General features: G+C 30.9%; 1 protein-coding gene across 9 annotated transcripts in view; it reads left to right on the top strand.

Moving 5' to 3' along the window:
- Window positions 1–20,331, top strand: part of LOC143233469 (cell adhesion molecule Dscam1-like) — a 134,570-nt gene that overhangs the window by 29,568 nt on the left and 84,671 nt on the right. For all 9 annotated transcript variants that reach the window (XR_013018184.1, XM_076469729.1, XM_076469727.1 and 6 more), the window contains exon 3: window positions 15,485–15,646. Coding sequence is in view for 8 of the 9 variants with exons in the window: in XM_076469729.1 (XP_076325844.1) it covers window positions 15,485–15,646 (162 nt within the window). In the remaining variant the exon portion in view is untranslated. The remainder of the gene's footprint in view (window positions 1–15,484; window positions 15,647–20,331) is intronic.

Raw genomic sequence — 20,331 nt, 5'->3', positions numbered from 1 at the left:
AGAATGTGATAACAATCCCCTCCATACCAACAATTTTAATAGAACTAGCTAATTACTTAAGAAAAAGCCCTATGAAGATCCAATACTTGAGAATAACTACCACTTTATCGATAACTGTTAAATAATTAGCCACGCAAATAATAATTAACCAAAATTTTTTTATACAATAAGTTTAATTCTAAACCCTTTGAGAGATCACGAATAATCGATGGGAACTAAAGTTGATTAACGATTTAAGACTTGAGTCAATTTTGTTTTGTTTTTTATAGAAACGAGCTCTTGAATCTAGGTAAACATTCTCGGCCTATTTTCTGTTATATATTCTTAAAGTTCACCAACCTGAGCTCCCTTCAGACGAAAATAATTAGGATATATTGAACTGCTGGTCTTTCAAAGAAATCCTAGGCAAAAGTGGAAAATAATTATTTGGCATTGTATTAACAAGAGTTTGTAGAGCGATCGAAATCACTGAGGTTAGAAATCCATCACTCTCGAGACTAACACAAGATCCAATTACCAGCAGATGATAAGTATGCTTTAAAATAAAAGATCCTTGGGATTAAACGTGGAGCAGATGTGATCTTAATGAGTCATTTTTCTGCTGAATACTCTGGAGAACAGGGATAAATTGATTGTACACATGACAAAATAACCTAGCCAGCAGGCTTACGAAATTGTTGAAATGTGAAACTCCACGGAAGTAAACAAGTGCTGACTAACGGAATATATATTTTTTATCTTTGATTTGAACATCATAAATTCTAAATCCTCAGTCCATTTTTGTGTCAATACAGACGACAGATAATTCAAAATCCACTTTACTGAAGACAAAAAATCAAATGCAAATTAACAGAGAGTATAAATTATCGTTCTGGTTTTAAATATCACACGGTTACATACTTTGATAAAATTTTAATTTCACTTGAAGATCTCTATATGGAACTATTAAATATATAGGTTTTTAACTTATTTACTAATTTATATAATCGAGATTTTATTTGATGTACGTATATGTGAATTAAATCAATTTTTTTTTATTAGACTTTTTTCTATGCATACAAAGTACTTTAAAATAAAGCAGCTTAGATTTAATATTTGAAGTTATTATTTTCCTTGGATAGTTTGTTTTTTAATTTCGCGCAAAGCTACTCGAGGGCTATCTGCGCTAGTCATCCCTAATTTATCAGTGTAAGACTAGAGGGAAGGCAGCTAGTCATCACCACCCACCACCAACTTTTGAGCTACTCTTTTACCAACGAATAGTGGGATTGACCGTCACATTATAACGCCTCCACGGCTGGGAGGGCGAGCATGTTTGATGCGAGCGGTATTCGAACCCGCGGATTATGAGTTGAACGCCTTAACACGCTTGGCCATGCCGGGCCTCCTTGGATAGAATTAACAATTGAAACCAAACAAGCTTAGTATTTATATTAGATATTTTCGTCTTAAAAAACATGGTTAAGTCAAACCAAATGACTCTAGACTTCTTTAATTAATTGTAAATTTAAATTATTTGAAATTTAACTTCGGATATTTTTGTATGGATCGCTCAATAAATTTATGTCGTATCAGAGCGCTCTTTTTTAGAATCATAACTGCAGAAAATAAATTTGATATTATCTAACATAATTCCTTGACTCTGCAATTGTATATTTTGTGAAAAACAAACTTTTATGCTACAAAGGAAGCATTTGTGACACCTTATGAAAAATATATAAACATGCTTTAATATTTATTTGAAAGAAAAGCATGCCTTTTCACAACAACGACGAAAAAAATAAGCTAAAAACCCGATTTTTTATCTTTAAACAAATTAATGATTAGTCTTGATTCTTAGTTTGAAAAAAAGTAATTGATAATCGGGTTCATTTTAAGAGTATGAATTTTGTATTCCTAGGAACCAGGGTGAACTGTAAAACTAAACGAATTATCATTTGCATGTTTTATTGACGAAAGTCTCTAAAAACTATTTATACCAATAGCTTCAATGTCAAAAACTGTTATGAAAATACGCCCATATGGAAAGAAAATAATTAAACACTTTCTAAAATATACATATTATTTCAAGTAAAATGACGATAATAACTAGTTACAGTAGTTGAGGCAGTAAATCCCAAAGAAATTGACTTGGAACAAATCTAGATCGTATGCGTTTGAATTGTTTGTTTTTCATTACATAATACTACATACTGAAATCTTAAAGACGTGATACAATGAAATGTTAAAAGGAAATTCTTGGTTTACATAATATTACCAAATATTTCGTGTACGTTTGTAGTGATCTAATCAAAGCAGAGACATATTAACTAGTCGCAAGAATATATAAATATTTATATGTGTTAGTTTTCGACTGACTTAAATGAACACCTACACCTTCATACGTCTACGTTTATGTAAAGCAAAGTTGATTGTCAGCTTAGCTGATGTCATACGTTCTTCTGAGAAATTGGCTGAGCCAATGTTGATGACAGTTGACGAAAAAAAGATCAAGTTTAAATTGCTCAGCAATCAAACAAATGGTTCCAGTTTGACGGCCATTTCAATTTTATCACCTCAGTTTCGTGAATGACAGAGCGCAAAGTAGAGATCTGTAGCAAAGATTTAAAGACTAGTCATGGGAAAGTGACACTAATGCGCACGTAGCCAGGATACCCTTCGAACAAACCAGCAGTATTTAAGGCTCAAAATATCAAATGAAGACAGTTCATGCCCTTGTTGCCCGGCATGGCCAGATGGGTTAAGGCGTTGGACTCGTAATCCGAGGGTCGCGGGGTCGAATCCCTGTCGCACCAAACATGCTTGCCCTTTCAGCCGTGGGAGCGTTATAATGTGCGGTCAATCCCACTATTCCTTGGTAAAAAAGTATCCCAACAGTTAGCAATGGGTAATGATGACTAGCTGACTTCCCTCTAGTCTTACACTGCTGAATTAGGGACGGCTAGCGCAGATAGCCCTCGAGTAGCTTTGCGTGAAATTCAAAAACAAACAAACAATCTCGCCCCTATTTGTAGCATAACATGTTAAGCCGTTTGTTAACGATATGTGCCTATGTTACTTTTTCATTTGTAAAATTTAATACACATCTTATCATGGTTTAAAATAATAATTAGAAATACTGTAATTAGTAAAATAACCATTACAATATAAGCATTTTATGAAATATATAAGAAAACGCAAAGCTGTTTAGCTGGAAATCAATTTATTGCTTTCAAATGAAACTTTTATCATAGCGGTATCTTACTTAACCTTAAAATTTACTTTTACTACTAACTATTTTACTTTATTTTGTCTCGTCAAGTTTGTAAATACTGATGGTGAAGGCAGCAAGATAATAACATTTTGTAGGCTTCATGTACTTGACGTCACGGGGTGAAAAATTAGCTTAACGACAAACAAGATTTTGTGAACCTCAAGCGCTTATTATTATCGATATACTAATGTGTTATGTTTTAATATCATCACATGTATAAGTTAATATTAATTGTTTGGAATATGTTTTCACTCATTCAATGATCATATAAAATATATGTGTGTTCTGTTTCTTAGGTTTCTTGTTTTTCATTTTGTAAGAACCCTGGCGGAAAAAAAAATGTTTTCAAAACAAGCAGTTTTAACCTCCTATAAACTAGTTGTCAGTTACAGAAAAATTTATGGTAGTTATACAATAGGTGCACGAAATATGAAGATTGTTACTTAACCAGAAATAACGAGAAACCCCTAAAAAAACAGTTATATATGCAATACTTTACCTTGGGTTTGATACAATGATTACTTGAAACTGAAAGAGACTCTTATCAAGATTTTTTTAATGGAACGGCTGGAAGAGCACGTTTAAAGAATAAATGTTGATCGTGAACTATTGAAATCGGCTATAGCTGAAGTACGGTCTCTTTATAATGCTTTTATATCCCTTGCACTGACCACATAGAACAGTAGAAACCTTTTTAGTAAAGTGGCAGGAGGTATGGATCTTAAACTTTATGTTTTTAGTGCTTTCCAACCAATCAAATCGAATCTGGTCATATGTCTAACGGCTGTTATTCTTGAACAGTTAACAAAACGAAAAGAAGTAAAAGGTGCTCAGCTAACAAAAACATATACATACATACAAGCCAATGTCGTGGCAAAAGTCGATCTAAGATGATCAGATTAAATTAAAGGTCCGAAGATTATTTTCCATTATACCTCTTGCTTTTGTTAACAATATATATATAGAACTTTCATTTTGTAATGTAACAAATTTACTGTTGCACATTTATTTTGGTGCCTACGTTTGTTTCAATATTTTTTACGCAAGTGACGTATATTATCAAATGTATATTGCGCAAGTACCGCCTGTTCTTGTAGAAAATTATCGAGAGCAAGAACCAACATAATGTGGTCTATGTGTTTTCGAACAGTGTTAAACGTTCGAGAATAAACCAACCCACCGAGAGACAGATTATTCTTATTGGTCAGCTATAGTCAGTATACTATAAGCATCAGAAGCATTAATTGTGATGAACGCTTATAAATTTGGAAACTACAGAATTTGATCAGGAACGTTTATATTTCGAACATTACGAACCGTGCAACTTCAGTGAATTAACTTGTATAAGAACATTAGATATCTGCCTCGGTAAAAAGTCAGCTTATATGGGTGTGAGGCCAGCCAGGAAAAATCAGCGTGAGATCAAATGAGGTATAACAATATCAAATAAGAATTAATTTGCTCGTCGCGGACCTGGAACGTCGATAAAATATTCAGTTCGTTACCGGTCATAAGATTAAGTATTGTCTGTAAGTTTGGAAAACTGTTGTATATATCATTTGTGATAACTGTTTGTAGTAACCATTACTATAAATTGTATCATTGTCTGTACATTAAAATATATTTTTGTTAAGCAAGAAAATAGCGTATAACAATGTTATTTTCAAATATAATAAATTTAATACATATTGAGATTCAATTAACTTCTAAATTAAAATTTCCAGCTATTTTAAATTTGAAGACGTAGCGCACGTAATATAATAAATGCAGACTCATTCGAGATAAATTATAATACTTAGCAGATAGAGCTTGAAAAAACAAGATGACGAAATATAATTATAGTTATACTTGTTGTAGGAACTTTCAAGAATTGAAAGATTGTATCATAATAATAGTATTAGATTTGTTAAAAATTTAAATACCACATTATATACTGCTGGCCAAAATCTTAAGGCCAATGAACATAAAGAAAAAATATGCAAAAAATTAGTAATAGCTAGTATTTAGGTTAATTTCATAATTTTCACATTTTCGCTATTAAATGTTAAAAACGTTTTTTAGTTTTATTTTCCCTTTTCTTATTTTCATCTTTCAAAGCTCTACTCAAATTAGTGGTTGAGTCTAACAACGCAAAATGCATATTTTTTTCTTTATGTTCATTGGACTTAATATTTTGGCGAGCAGTGTATATTGAAAGTGTGATAGAAAAACTATAACTATAATCAAGCTTATAAAAGGCATTCACTCTGTAACAATAGTTATTGTTACAAACGACAGGTATGCTTTAAACAATATTACAAATCTATGAAATGTCATTGGAGTTAAAATTTTCAATATTAAAATGTGCATGTTTTGGTCGGTTGTAATGAAGCACACCTGAAATTGTTTTATTTTGTTTCTTTCGCTTTGTTCAGTAAACAATTCTCAGAATATTTCAATGTTTCACACCCACGATGGTCTTTGGTATTTTTTCATCTTTTATATTTATATTTTATGTGAAAATTTTCGTAAATTCATGAGCTGTAAGTTGCTTTATTGCATAAAAATGGGTACAATTAGATTAACAATATATGTAAGATAGTATAATAATAAATTCAGAAATGTCGAAGCCGTCTTTGGCTAGGATAGGGAGAGGTTAGAACGGTTAGGAATGATATTGTATTTCGGATCAATCATTTGATAAATCTCGTATAAACAGAAAGAGTTGGTAATATGTCATATTAAGCGAAATAATAATTCTGTAATGCTATTTGTATTAAGACTACGAAACATCATTATATGGCGATATAATTTGAATACAATTAAATTTGTTCAATCATCCAAACTACATTCTTCCTTCAAAAATGTTTTCTCAGAAAGATGAACATTTTGGTTATGTTCAAATCTCTAGATGTGACCCAGATCTCGGCCCAGCATGGCCAGATGGTTAGGACACTCCACTCGCAATTTGAGAATCGCAGGTTCGAATCCCTGTCACACCAAATAGTTTCGTTATTTCAGCCGCACGAAAGTTATAATTTGACGGTCAATCCCACTACTTGTTTGTAAAAAAATAGCCCAAGAGTTGGCAGTGAGTAGTGATGACTAGCTGCCATCCCTCTAATTTTAAACTGCTAATTATGGACGGCTAACGCAGAAACCACTAATGCAGCTTTGCGCTAAATCCAAAAACAAACAAATGAAGCTTTAGATCTCTTCAATTTAGTATGTTACGTATTACAACTTCAAATGGCTTACAACTGAGTTAAATCATAATTTAGAAGTTAAATAAATGTACCTAACTCATAATAGCAATAATTATCACAAATATGATGTGGATACAAAACGTTTACAAACTTACAAATAATATCAAGTCTTCTTACTGATCGTGAACTTCCTTGATGTCTTATAGATGGTCCAAATTTATCAATATAATACTTCATTCTTGAAATGGGATAGGAATCTGTCTTTCTCAAAGTGCCCTCCAGTGGCTCAGCGGTATGTCTGCGGACTTACAACGCTAGGAACCGGATTTCGATACCCATAGTGGGCAGAGCACAGATAGTCCATTGTGTAGCTTTGTACTTTATTCAACAACAACAACAACTTTCTCAAAACATTTACTTCGCGAAAGTCAATAAAGAATCTAACCAAACCACCAGATTTAGGAACCAGTACATCAAGTAAAGACCAGTCACTTTTTATTGGACTTTATAATGCCTTTTTCCAACATACATTTCTTTATGAATGTTATCGACCTTGATTAAAATCACAAGATAGGGATGTTTTTTCATAGGAGAAGCGTCACTTATATTTACATCATGAATAGTGATGTTGATTTGATTAGGAACTTCCAAAAATACACATTCATATTCAATCAACAAACTAGCAAGTCCATTTTTTTCTTCAGGAGACAAGTGATTAAGTTTTGAATCAAGTTTGGATGGAATATTGGAATTACTCAGTTTCATGTTCATCATTTTCAAATTTACAGATATCTGAGTCAAAACAACTGTCATTAATATCAGAAGAACTCTTAACGGCTAAAATATTTTCGGATACATCTGGGATGTGATAGGGCTTTAGCAAATTGATATGACACAACTAGTTAGCCTTTCGATGATCATGTGTCTTTACAACAAAGCCTGTATCATTAACTTTCCGAAAAACATCACAGGGCCCATGACACCTAGCTTTGAATGAATGTCCCATGCCTTATATCAAGACTAGAACAATGTCATCAGGACAGAATTTATGCTTGTGTGGTCATAAACACTTTCCATTTTAGCTTGGGATAACTTCAAATTTTCTAGAGTCAGTTCATAAGCGTGTAACATTCTGGATCGAAATTCGGAACCGTAATCCAGTAAGTACACTTCTTTCGGGTCATTTTCCAATCATTGTTTCTTCATTGACTTCAAAGGACCACGCACTGAATAGCCAAATACCAACTCAAATTGGCTAAATCCTAACGACTTCTGAACCAACTCACGAACAGCAAATAATAATATATTAACTGCTTCATTCCAATACTTCTGGTTATTAAGACAGTAAGTCCACATCATATTTTTCAAGGTAGGAACATTATCCACAAGATCCCCCTCAGATCCAAAAGTGCCTGAGACAAATCTATAGCATCGCCAACTGAATAAGTATCAATTTTTAGCTCAGTTTCTTCGCCTGAGTGACAGCACAAAAGGGAAACACATCGATATTTTTCTCAATGACAGTTTCTTCGCCTGAGTGACAGCACAAAAGGGAAACACATCGAGATTTTTCTCAATGACAGTTTCTTCGCCTGAGTGACAGCACAAAAGGGAAACACATCGAGATTTTTCTCAATGACATCTTCTTCAGATGAAACACCAACAAATGTTCTCTCAACCAAGTTGTTTCCCAACAATAACGATACACACTTAATTTGGCACAGTAACTCTTAGTCTGATCACAAATGACCCCAAAACTATATATTATGCTAAAAAATGTTATGAATATAAATATTAACAAAGCCACCCTCGATACCCTAAGTAATAATAGACTCACTAGTGTCAAAACTTCAATCCATAGGCAATATAACTTCTAACAACAATGATTGAGATGTCCAAGTATCAAGTAGATCAGTCATGTCATTTGTCAACAACACAGAACCAACAAATACAACAGTTCTATTTTTCTCCCTGACTACATCAACCTTTGTATCAGTGGCCAAATCAACAGCTACGGGTGACTTGGTGAAACTACATTCATATGTGAACACCAATGCACTATTGTCAAATACTAACAATCGCGCACAGCATTACCAGATTTTTCACAAAAATGGCAGGCAGACCTGAAGTGTCGGAAAATTTCAAACTAGAGAAGATAGATTGTTTTCGAAGAAACCTAAACTTTAGTGGATTGAACATATACAGGTTTTTTTCATTGAAATGGTGGGAATTTCTTTTTACAAAAATTGGTTTTACGTATTAAAGTGTAATCATAGGAAAGAGAAGTTGCTTCCTGAAAGTTTCAAGTTTCTTTTCGTCCAAGTAAGTTTCGAGGTTGTTACGTGTACGACGTTTAAACTCTTCAATTAAACATAATTGTCTTAGTTTGTTGAAAATGTTATCAAAATGCATAAAATTACCCCATTGATCAAAATAAACGTCTTTTTGTTGGCTAACTCCATATAAATTTGATTATCTTGCTTGTGATAACCTCGAAACGTTTGGCGATAAGCCTTCGGTACTAATTCGTATGCTTTAAGTATAACTGCTTTAATCTTATCATAATTCATATAATATTCTGGAGAGAGAGGAGCGCAAGTTTCTTGTGCTTTATCAGTTAAAACACTCTGTAATAATAGTGACCATTTTTCGGTGGGTCATTCCATGGGTTGGACAACCTTCTTTAAATGTTGAAAATAAATATTTGTCGGCTTCATTTTCATTGAGTGGCAGTAGTTTAACACATTGATTAAATTTAAACTTTTCATTTTGATCGATCGAGTTAAACCTAATTTCCACAGCCTTCAGCTTAATTTCCATTTTTGGCTTCGAGACGTTTATTTTCTCTTTCAGCATTGATAGAAAACTATTCTTTCTCCTTTTCTATACGAGATTGTTCTTTCTTGGCTTCGATAGCTCGTTCAAGCTCAATTTGTTTGAGTTTTAGCTGGATCTCTAACTTATATTTATTACTCAATCTTGATAGGTTAGTGGAACACTAGAACATTTCATAATACTTTTCCAGACAACAAATCATCATCGACTATTATTTCATTAATACGATTTTTAGTTAATTTTTTCTCATTGATTTCTTAACCTCTAATTCTTAAACTTTGGCAATTTCGAGCAATTCACTTGTGTTATATCTTTCTAGCTGTTAAGGGGAGGGTGATTCAAGAAAATCGTGATAATCAGATATAATCAAATTTTGTTGGCACTGATACATATAAATTGAATTCGTATTTGAATTTAGATCGAATTTTATCTCTGATTCAGTTACAAGACAAGCCTCCAATTTATTAGATTACGTATTACAATTTCAAATAACTTAAAACTGAGTTAATTTAATTTAGATTTAGATGTCTATATGTATCCAATTCATGATAATTGATTGATACATACAGATAAATATAATTTTAACACAAATATATTTTAATATACAAACAATAATCTAATTTACAATGACAGTTATTGCAAATAATGATATATGTAAAAAAGTTTTACAAACTTATAAGTAATATCGAGCCTTCTTTCTTGCCTGAAACTTTCTTGATGCCTTATGGATAGTTTGCTAGGAGCAAATTAATTTCGAGTTGATGTAGATGCAATTCACTTTACAGAGAGTTAGCTAGCTCTGTGTTTTACGTCCTTCACTTATCACACTTTGAGTGAAGCTATACATTGTATGTGTAAAAATACTAATGATCAGTGCGAATCTGCTTGAGGCAAATGGTTTTTAGTGTTCGAAATCTATAAATGCTCCTTTTCAAATATATCAAGTTCCCAATCAATAAGCGTTAATCACAGTTATAGCTTCTGAGGTTTATAACATACCAACAATAGCAAACCAATTATATATACTGTCTCCTGACGCTTTGGATTAGTTAACTTTTATAAGCGTTAAATGAATTTCTAGAATTTCAGCTTGCATAACAATAATGATGATACGCTGATGCTTTTGTACAACATATATTGTTGATTCTTACCCTCGAGAATCTTCTACAATTTTAGTGAATAGACGAAAAATTTGCAATGCACAGTTAACAGTATAAGCTATTTACATTTCCAGATATAAATTTAGCTTAAACAAACATTGATATTAAAATACAAAGAGGATGTTAGAATATTATATTTTTATAACAGAAATAACATAGCTTTGCTCAGATAATCCATATTTTATTCAAGATAGTGATACATTTCCAGCTATCTCTAGAAAGATGGTAATGACTAACTAAAGCTTCTTCATTTCTTTTCATTGAGAAATATGATGTTGAAAAAGGCTTAAATAGGCAAGCATTGTATTATTTTTCACTTTTAATTATTTTTGGTGATTTTTTCCATAGATTACTTAAAATATAATTGCAAAATCCCTTTGGATTAAAAACGGTCTTTCTGAGCATACGAACAAACGTTACTGGTGACTGGAGATCTCTTACGACCTGAGTGATGTTATAATAGCATTATTTAGATTCGTCAATACGTAAGCTACAATTCTTGATTCTTTTGTTTTAGAGTAATGAAAAACTCACTGTGGAATACTTGGATAATTAAATAATTTGAAAATTTCCTAAAAACTCAGTTTTATATTCATAGTTGTCTTAGTTTGTACAATAGAATCTTGAACTACTTCTGTAATATATGAAAGTAAGATTCTGGTTTCTAATGTTGTTAAATTATTTGTGTGTTTTAACATCAAGGAATAAACTGTACATATTCATAATGTAATAATGTTTGTACAGAAACCTAGTGCTTTTCTATTTTTTATATTTGTACAGAAACCTAGTGCTTTTCTATTTTTTATATTTGTACAGAAACCTAGTGCTTTTCTATTTTTTGTATTTGTACAGAAACCTAGTGCTTTTCTATTTTTTATATTTGTACAGAAACCTAGTGCTTTTCTATTATTTATATTTGTACAGAAACCTAGTGCTTTTCTATTTTTTATATTTCTACAGAAACCTAGTGCTTTTCTATTTTTTATATTTGTACAGAAACCTAGTGCTTTTCTATTATTTATATTTGTACAGAAACCTAGTGCTTTTCTATTATTTATATTTGTACAGAAACCTAGTGCTTTTCTATTTTTATATTTGTACAGAAACCTAGTGCTTTTCTATTATTTATATTTGTACAGAAACTTAGTGCTTTTCTATTTTTTATATTTGTACAGAAACCTAGTGCTTTTCTTTTATTTATATTTGTACAGAAACCTAGTGCTTTTCTATTTTTTATATTTGTACAGAAACCTAGTGCTTTCCTATTATTTATATTTGTACAGAAACCTAGTGCTTTTATTTATTTTTTTTCTATTATTTATTTGTACAGAAACCTAGTGCTTTTCTATTATTTATATTTGTACAGAAACCTAGTGCTTTTCTATTTTTTATATTTGTACAGAAACCTAGTGCTTTTCTATTTTTTATATTTGTACAGAAACCTAGTGCTTTTCTATTATTTATATTTGTACAGAAACCTAGTGCTTTTCTATTTTTTATATTTGTACAGAAACCTAGTGCTTTTCTATTTTTTATATTTGTACAGAAACCTAGTGCTTTTATTATTTATATTTGTACAGAAACCTTAGTGCTTTTTGTACAGAAACCTATTTTTTTTTATATTTGTACAGAAACCTAGTGCTTTTCTATTATTTATATTTGTACAGAAACCTAGTGCTTTTCTATTTTTATATTTGTACAGAAACCTAGTGCTTTTTTTATATTTGTACTATTTTTTATATTTGTACAGAAACCTAGTGCTTTTAGTGCTTTTCTATTATTTATATTTGTACAGAAACCTAGTGCTTTTCTATTATTTATATTTGTACAGAAACCTAGTGCTTTTCTATTTTTTATATTTGTACAGAAACCTAGTGCTTTTCTATTTTTTATATTTGTACAGAAACCTAGTGCTTTTCTTTTATTTATATTTGTACAGAAACCTAGTGCTTTTCTATTTTTTATATTTGTACAGAAACCTAGTGCTTTCCTATTATTTATATTTGTACAGAAACCTAGTGCTTTTCTATTATTTATATTTGTACAGAAACCTAGTGCTTTTCTATTTTTTATATTTGTACAGAAACCTAGTGCTTTTCTATTTTTTATATTTGTACAGAAACCTAGTGCTTTTCTATTTTTTATATTTGTACAGAAACCTAGTGCTTTTCTACTTTTTATATTTGTACAGAAACCTAGTGCTTTTCTATTTTTTATATTTGTACAGAAACCTAGTGCTTTTCTATTTTTTATATTTGTACAGAAACCTAGTGCTTTCCTATTATTTATATTTGAAGTTCGAAAAATCAAGCTTAGAAGACCATCAGTGAATGTTGGGTGGATGGATGGGTGTAGTGGATGGGATGGGTGTTGTAGGTGGGATGGATGTAGTAGGGGGATGGGTGTTGTGTCAAAACAACCTCTTTGATAAAATGAATGTCGATCAGTAAATCTCAACTTCCGATCAAGAAATTTTTAAGAAACTTGACAATTGTGTTCTTTGTGTAGGAAGATGTTTGTTTTGTATTTAATCACAGAAATACACAAAAAGCCGTCTGTGCTCTGCTTACTATGGGTATCAAAACTCGTTTTCTGTCAGTATAAGTCCGCAGATATACCGCTGTACTACTTGGGAACGTGTAGGAAAATATGATGAGACTTTTAATTATGTTGAAAAACAAACTAAACAAAAAACTTCATTTCTGATTTTCAGTTAAACAATTTTTGAGTGAAAAATAGTCTAACTTGAGTGACTATTATTTACATTGAAGTAACAACTTAAAAATATATATATATATTATGTAATTATCTATGTGTGTTTCTTTGTATTGCTAGTTTAAAGTAAAGTGTTGGCCCCGGCATGGCCAAGCGTGTTAAGGCGTTCAACTCATAATCCGAGGGTCGCGGGTTCGAATCCTGGTCGCCCAAAACATGCTCGCCCTTTCAGTCGTGGGGGCGTTATAATGTGTAGGTCAATCCGTCAATTCGTTGGTAAAAGAGTAGCCCAAGAATTGGCGGTTGGTGGTGATGACTAGTTACCTTCCCTCTAGTCTTACACTGCTAAATTAGGAATAGCTAGCGCAGATAGCCCTCGTGTTGCTTTGCACGAAATTCAAAAAAAAAAACGAAAGTGTTTAAATATGCTCAAGTTATTCCTATGTAAGGAAAGTATTTTCTTAGTAATTATTTGTTTGGGAAACTAGATGTGCGCTTGAAATTGCTCTCGTATAACTTTCACTAAGGTTTAAGTTAGGAGGGCTATTTTTATAAACGCATTTCTCATGAAAAGCTTACCTTTACTAAACGCAACTATGATGTGTATAAGATCGTTTATGTATCTTTCAAAACATAAATCTGTTCTTAAAGTTGTAATTAATAAGAAAATTATTCCTGAATAGAACGTTTGTTTTTCACTTTCAGGTTTGTGTATTTTGTCGGTATCATTATCAAAGTGAACTGTTTTCCCATCTGTATTTTCAAGGAATGTTGACTTTTTACGAATATTTATAAAAAAAATGTTGACTTTAGATTAGAATAGTTATAAGACTTACCAATAGAAATGTTGATACTCGCACAATTCCATTTGAATTCACTATGACAAATTTGTTAGTTAAAGGATTTTCGAAAAAAGGATGTTTTGAAAATAAATTTTATGAAGTTAAATTTTAAACAAAACAGTTGTATTCTGAAAACGTAAAAATGAAAATGTTATTTCATGAAGATCAAAATTTATATCAACATCCTCTTGATTAGAATTTGGGAGAAAACATTTTGGAAGACTAAGGTGAAATTCAAATCAATAAATGTGTCATAACTAGTTCATCCACATGATTCAAATAGACATACATTCTTTGGAAAAAAAAAACTAGTTCAGATTACTTTTGCTAATGACGTTTTAATGGCATGATTAGCAGATAACCCCGTTTGGTAATTGTGTCAAACTATTTTGGTTATTAATTTCCCGATTTATTATAATAAAAAAACTGATATTTTAATTTCAAAAGTATTTTGGCATAGTGAATATATTTTGAATATTAAGATAGAAATAATATACTCTGATTAATTTTCCTGTTTTATAGATTAGGATAGATCTAATTTATTCCATTTTTTTTTCTTATTTCAGGTTACAAAAAGCGACCATTTTTAATTAACTGTTATCGTGTAACATATTTTATGAATTTATTAGGCTTTAACCAGTCATTTATTTTATATTACAAACCTTTACTTATTTCTAGCCTTATTAACATATCAATGGTTTCAGGACTCGCTTATGCTTTTCCTATTTTTCATTTTAAAGAGTTATTTTTCTTCTTAGCACTCTGAGATGTTACAAACTTCAAGAATTGATCTGTTACTAATGGCTTTCCAGCTTTCACTCTTTACCATATTTTGTTAGCAAAACCTTAATTGTTTGTGTTTATGTTTGTGTTTATTCTTGACATCTTCACTGAAAGGTCAAAGGAAATTAAAATACAATTTTACTTACAATGAGCACAATATTTCCTAAAGTTCTTATATGTTTCATTTGTTAATGTACCCTTAAGAACAATTTGGCCACATTCGTGTTTTCTTTTCTTGATTAATTAAACATATATCCAGCCATAGTAAAGTTTTCAATATTTTTCACCTAATTGTTTCATTTCATCTTGTTTTGATGAAAATGCAACGTATTGTACTAGCTACATCATTTGTAATAGGTATAACTTAGAATCACACTATTATAAACTTCCTATCACGTTCTGAATTTGTATTATTGCAACTGGTATTTCATTTCAGATTATTTCAGTAATTTATCACCACTTTATTTTATTTTTATAAAATATGTCAGGGAATCTATGTAATCATACATTTTGTTTTGTGTATCATAAATAATAAACATTTATTATTTTAATTACCTGACTTAAAACATCTTTCATCTTGGGTAATTTACTGCTACAATTATATGTTGTTACACACCACATCCCAGCTTCATCGCTTTCGTCTGCTTTGGATTGCTTTTAAATACCATTAAAAAAGATAATTATTCTAACCGAAGTATTTTTATTTTGAAGTCATCTACCAGGTGTTCGAAGCTCAAGTCTACAACGGAAATGTTATACGCGGAAATACTGGAATTTTAAGGTGCCACATTCCAAATTATCTTAGAGATTACGTCACAGTTACGTCTTGGGCACGTGATGATGGTCAGGTGATCTTTCCATTGCGTTCTTATGGTGAGTATATTTTATTGTTCAATTTAATTTTTTTAATAGGTTGTTCCAAGTAAAGAAAGTGTAAAGTTTCCCAATCCAATGTTAAAAAAGTGATAATATACAGAAAAAATTTATCAAAAAACCCAAAGTATTATCAGAAACAAAAAGAAGAAATTAATAACCTTACTAAAGAAAAGCAAATCAAGCATTTTCTACATTGCAAACACACTTACATGTACCCTGACATGTAGTCTTCTAGAAGTATACTTCGAGTAAAATGGCATACTTAGTTACATATAAAATATATGCCTTAAGCAAAAGCTTAAAAATAACAATAAATTACGTAGATATGGTGGATAAAATAATTATTTCTGATTTAACTATTTCCAAATGTTTGAGTGGATTTTGTTATAATCCGTTAAAGCTGTAATTCCAGTTACAAATAATAAAACTTGATATATAAATATTCGTCAATAATTAAGTGCTACCCCTTTATAACCATGTTTTTTCTTCGAAAATTACATAAAAGAAATTTTCAGAGTTAATATTTGTCTCTAAATGGATGTCTTATATGTTTGGATTGTGTTTTTACATATGTAGTCCAAGAAAGAGGTTTTAGCCTGAAGAGCTTATGTGTAAATGTAGCGTAGCATTTAAGCATCTTAAACATTTTAAATATTTTCCTTGCTTTAGACGCAAAGAAAGAAAATAAGTGCATTAACTTGCATAATTTTCTAAAATCAAAACAGAGTAAAATCTTAACAAAAATGTATTTATTGCTCTGAAATTTTTAATTATCTTTGCTTATGGAATTATGATATAAACTGAATTTTTGAGTTTCGTAGCTCAATACCCATGAATAAGTGGCAGTTAATATCCTGGTTAAATTTTTGTCCTGAAAATGTTTTCACGTGTTTTAACTGTCGGAAATTGCATTAATGGTTCCTCAAAATGATGCTCAAATAAAATATGCTGTTGAACAAAAAGCACTTCCTTCTAGAATTACCTGTCAGCAGTAATGTACAAGTTACGCTCTTCAAAGTATGCAATATATATACGATTACCTTGTACAAATTCTGAAACACGTTTTAAAGGTGACTGCCTTCCCACAATTGGCTGCAAATAGTGAAAGGCGATAAGAGTTGAGACCTTGTGAATGTAAGCACTTAGCTCCGTACCCTTATAAACGCAATGTAACAAATACATGTATCATATATATATATATATATATTTCTTATATTGTATTTTAATTGTTCATGTTTCAAAGAGTTACGTTCGGTAAGCTATTATAATATGTAATATTTTTGTAAATCAAATCAAAATTAAGCTTTAAATGGATTAATTACAAAAACAGAATACTGGTTTTAACAAATTAGTTTGTTATTTTATAGTTCGTTTATCAGAGGAGCTATAAATATTCAGAACTAAATTTAGATTTAAATAGTCGAGTTCGATGCGTCATTTATATAATTTGGCAAATTAAAACATACATATTTACTTATTTCAATACTCTCACAAAAACTGTTTTATGCTAAAATTAATATAAAGTAACAAAAGGAGAGAAAGGTATATTAATTCAGACATTAATAGTTTCAGCATGTTTAAACATTAAAAACGATTTAATATTTTGTTACGTATTTTTAACACTTGAACTAATTGATTATCTAATTGCAAATTCTTTGTTTTTGGAATGCATTTTAAGAACGTTTCTCCAATAAATGATAACAAATAATATATCAAAAAATATAAAAGATTTGTATTAGTATTGATAAAATTAGTATATCAGGACATATTGAAAGCTTCCATTTATAACATACATTATCAACAACAACTTTCTTTGACAGGATACAATATGTCTTAAACATAAAGTCAGGATAACACATAATATAGGTTTATACTCAAACACTGAAATATATCCTACAAGAGGCTAAAATCGTGTGTAACTGAGAATACATATCTAAAATCATTGTACTCCACAAAAAAATGACTTAAGGCTCATCGAAAATGTAAGAAATTAAAACACCACATAAGAATCTAAATCCCACCTACATATGCATGCTGAAGAAAGGCAGTCAGTAACAACTAAAACGAAAAACACATCACACCTGTTTTATTGGTTAACTGAAGAAAAACTTATACCTCTCTGCCACCTACTCTTATATAACCAAAGGGCCCATTTCATATCATTCTTTTAAAAACTCTAATTGTAAGGATTGGTTTTGGTTTGGTTTGAATTTCACGCAAAGTTACCCGAGAGCTATCTGCGCTAGCCATCCTAGTTTAGCAGTGTAAGACTAGTGGGAAGGCAACTAGGCATCACCACCCACTGCCAACTCTTGGGCTACTCTTTTATCAACGAATAGTGGGATTGATCGTAACATTATAACGCCTCCACTGGTCAAAAGGGCGAGTATATGACTCTCAGATTACGAGTAGAGTGTCTTGACCACCTGGCCATGCAGTCCTCACTGTAAGGAAAGAAAAGTTTGTTTGTTTGTTTTTTGCAATATTTGTTAAAAATTGTACATTTGTAATTTGGTTTACCACACTAATTGAGATATTTTTAAATTGTGAAGTTAAAGAGATAAATGATATATCTGTCTCTGAAGAACTCTAGAGGTTTTAATACGTTATCGAAAAATTATTTTAAATATGCAGATGAACAAGTTACCTAACAATCAAATCCAATATAAACTAACGGTGGAGAAGAATGTCTTAAAACTAGGTTTGATATTGACTGGCAAGTCATAGGTAGTGTGATGTCACAGACATTTAACTGCTTTCGAGAAGGGTATGTAATATCCCTTCACTATTCCACTTACCTCATAAATATGTGTTCAGATAGAGGATTTCTAAGATGGAGAATTCCTTTGTACAGAATGCATATAAAACAAAGGAATATGGAACATGTCGTACTCCATCTGTGGTAAACAAAGTGAGGTATCCTGTAACAGATAAGAATCCAAAAACAGATAGGTCACGTATCCCAGGTAACATTACATAACATAATCAATAAGGAGTTCTGTATGACAAAAACACATAAGTTATGCATACTGAAGTTATTTCCACGACACGTGTTCAACCTTCTCGTATCTTAAACAGCTAGAGGACGCAACAGGTATTCATTTAGCGTTTAAGGATATCTGTGTGATCGGACAGTTGAAACGGATGTTGAGAAACCTTATATTAAATATATTATAGAAAGAGCAGGGGATTACTTTAATCATGACATTTAAAAAACAGATCATTTTACAATGGAAATAACATTGCAGAGCTTTTGTCAAGATGCGCAATCTTCAATTAGTGATGTGTTAAATGTAATGAACTCAGCTCATTATAACCATTAGAAAACTAGAAAGGTAAATTAGTGTACGTGCCAAAGATTCTCAAATGTATTTATTGATCACTCAAATAATAAGGATGTTGAATAGAGATACAGACTTGAGACGGGTGCAATGGATAAGATAATCAACTTTGGAGTAGATACAATACCTGGATAGAATGACAGCATAGGTTTACATACTGTTGTTTCAGTGATTCTGTAAGATATATTTTGAACATTTCAGCTTATGATAACATAATAAAGTTTATTCAGAAGAAAAACATACAGAATCTACACTTAAAACACGCGCGAAATTACTGTATGCATTTCTGTAACTGGTTTTATTTTCCATTTCTTATGCTTTGCCTTATTTTCATGGTTGCCCTCAGTGACAATTTCTGTTGTTAATATTTTTGTTCCCCGACTGGAAACCCGTCTCTAACTGAGCTTCCAATATCAGTAATGTTGATTCCTAATAGTCAATATTTCCGGTTAAGGCTTTCTTCAAATATATGAAACTAAGCTTTATTTTTAGTGAGAAAAATCTTTACTAAATATCATATACAACAGCACATTTAATTATGATAAGTTATACATCACTCGTTGTCCTTGTGACTAAAGATATTTACTTGCATCATACACAGTTTTTGAGTAGCAGATACAATAATAAAACTGCTTTATAACAGAATAAGACAATACACAATTTTTTCAAGTTAAGATCTAACCAAAAATGATTTTAAAAAATTTATTTTCACTTTCAGTGAATAATATGATAATTATGAAACCTTTAACACATTGTTGTTATTTCATTTTATTTTAACAAAAGAAAAACACATGTATTATTGCCTCTTAAAACCAACCCATTTTTGTGTTGAAATATTATTTATGCAAAGTTAGGATCCATTTGGATGATTAGTAATTACAACCAATTGGAAAGACTTTTACATGTCTTCGCAGCAGAACTAAATGGCTCAGTTATAAGTTGTGTAGAGATGAGTTTTATTTAATTTCTGTTAGATTGTTTGTCTGGTTTTTGATAAATAACAACATTTCAAATACTGCTGATCAGTTTCAATATGTTTACTGTTCATGTTTTTTCATTAGACCGTAGAACTCCAAAGATAGGAAAAGCATGTGTTTGACAAATTTATGATGGAAGTAACTGTATGATCTCATATTCTACTTTGTTTCTAGAACATCCATTCTCTATACATCTATTTATTTTTCTGATACAAGAATACCAGTTTATGGTGGCCTTCATATTCATTTATCATCATATTTAAATAATGTTTGATAATATATCATTTAGTTGCATTCATTTATAACGCCTTAATAGCTAGAAGAAAAACAACTCCTTTCAATAGAGTTTCATCATTAATTTAGT

The sequence above is a fragment of the Tachypleus tridentatus genome, chromosome 12, assembly GCF_004210375.1.
Source record: "Tachypleus tridentatus isolate NWPU-2018 chromosome 12, ASM421037v1, whole genome shotgun sequence".
Classification (NCBI taxonomy): Eukaryota; Metazoa; Arthropoda; class Merostomata; order Xiphosura; family Limulidae; genus Tachypleus; species Tachypleus tridentatus.
The sequence above is the reverse complement of the archived record's forward strand: the minus strand, read 5'-3'. Positions and strand labels throughout refer to the sequence as shown.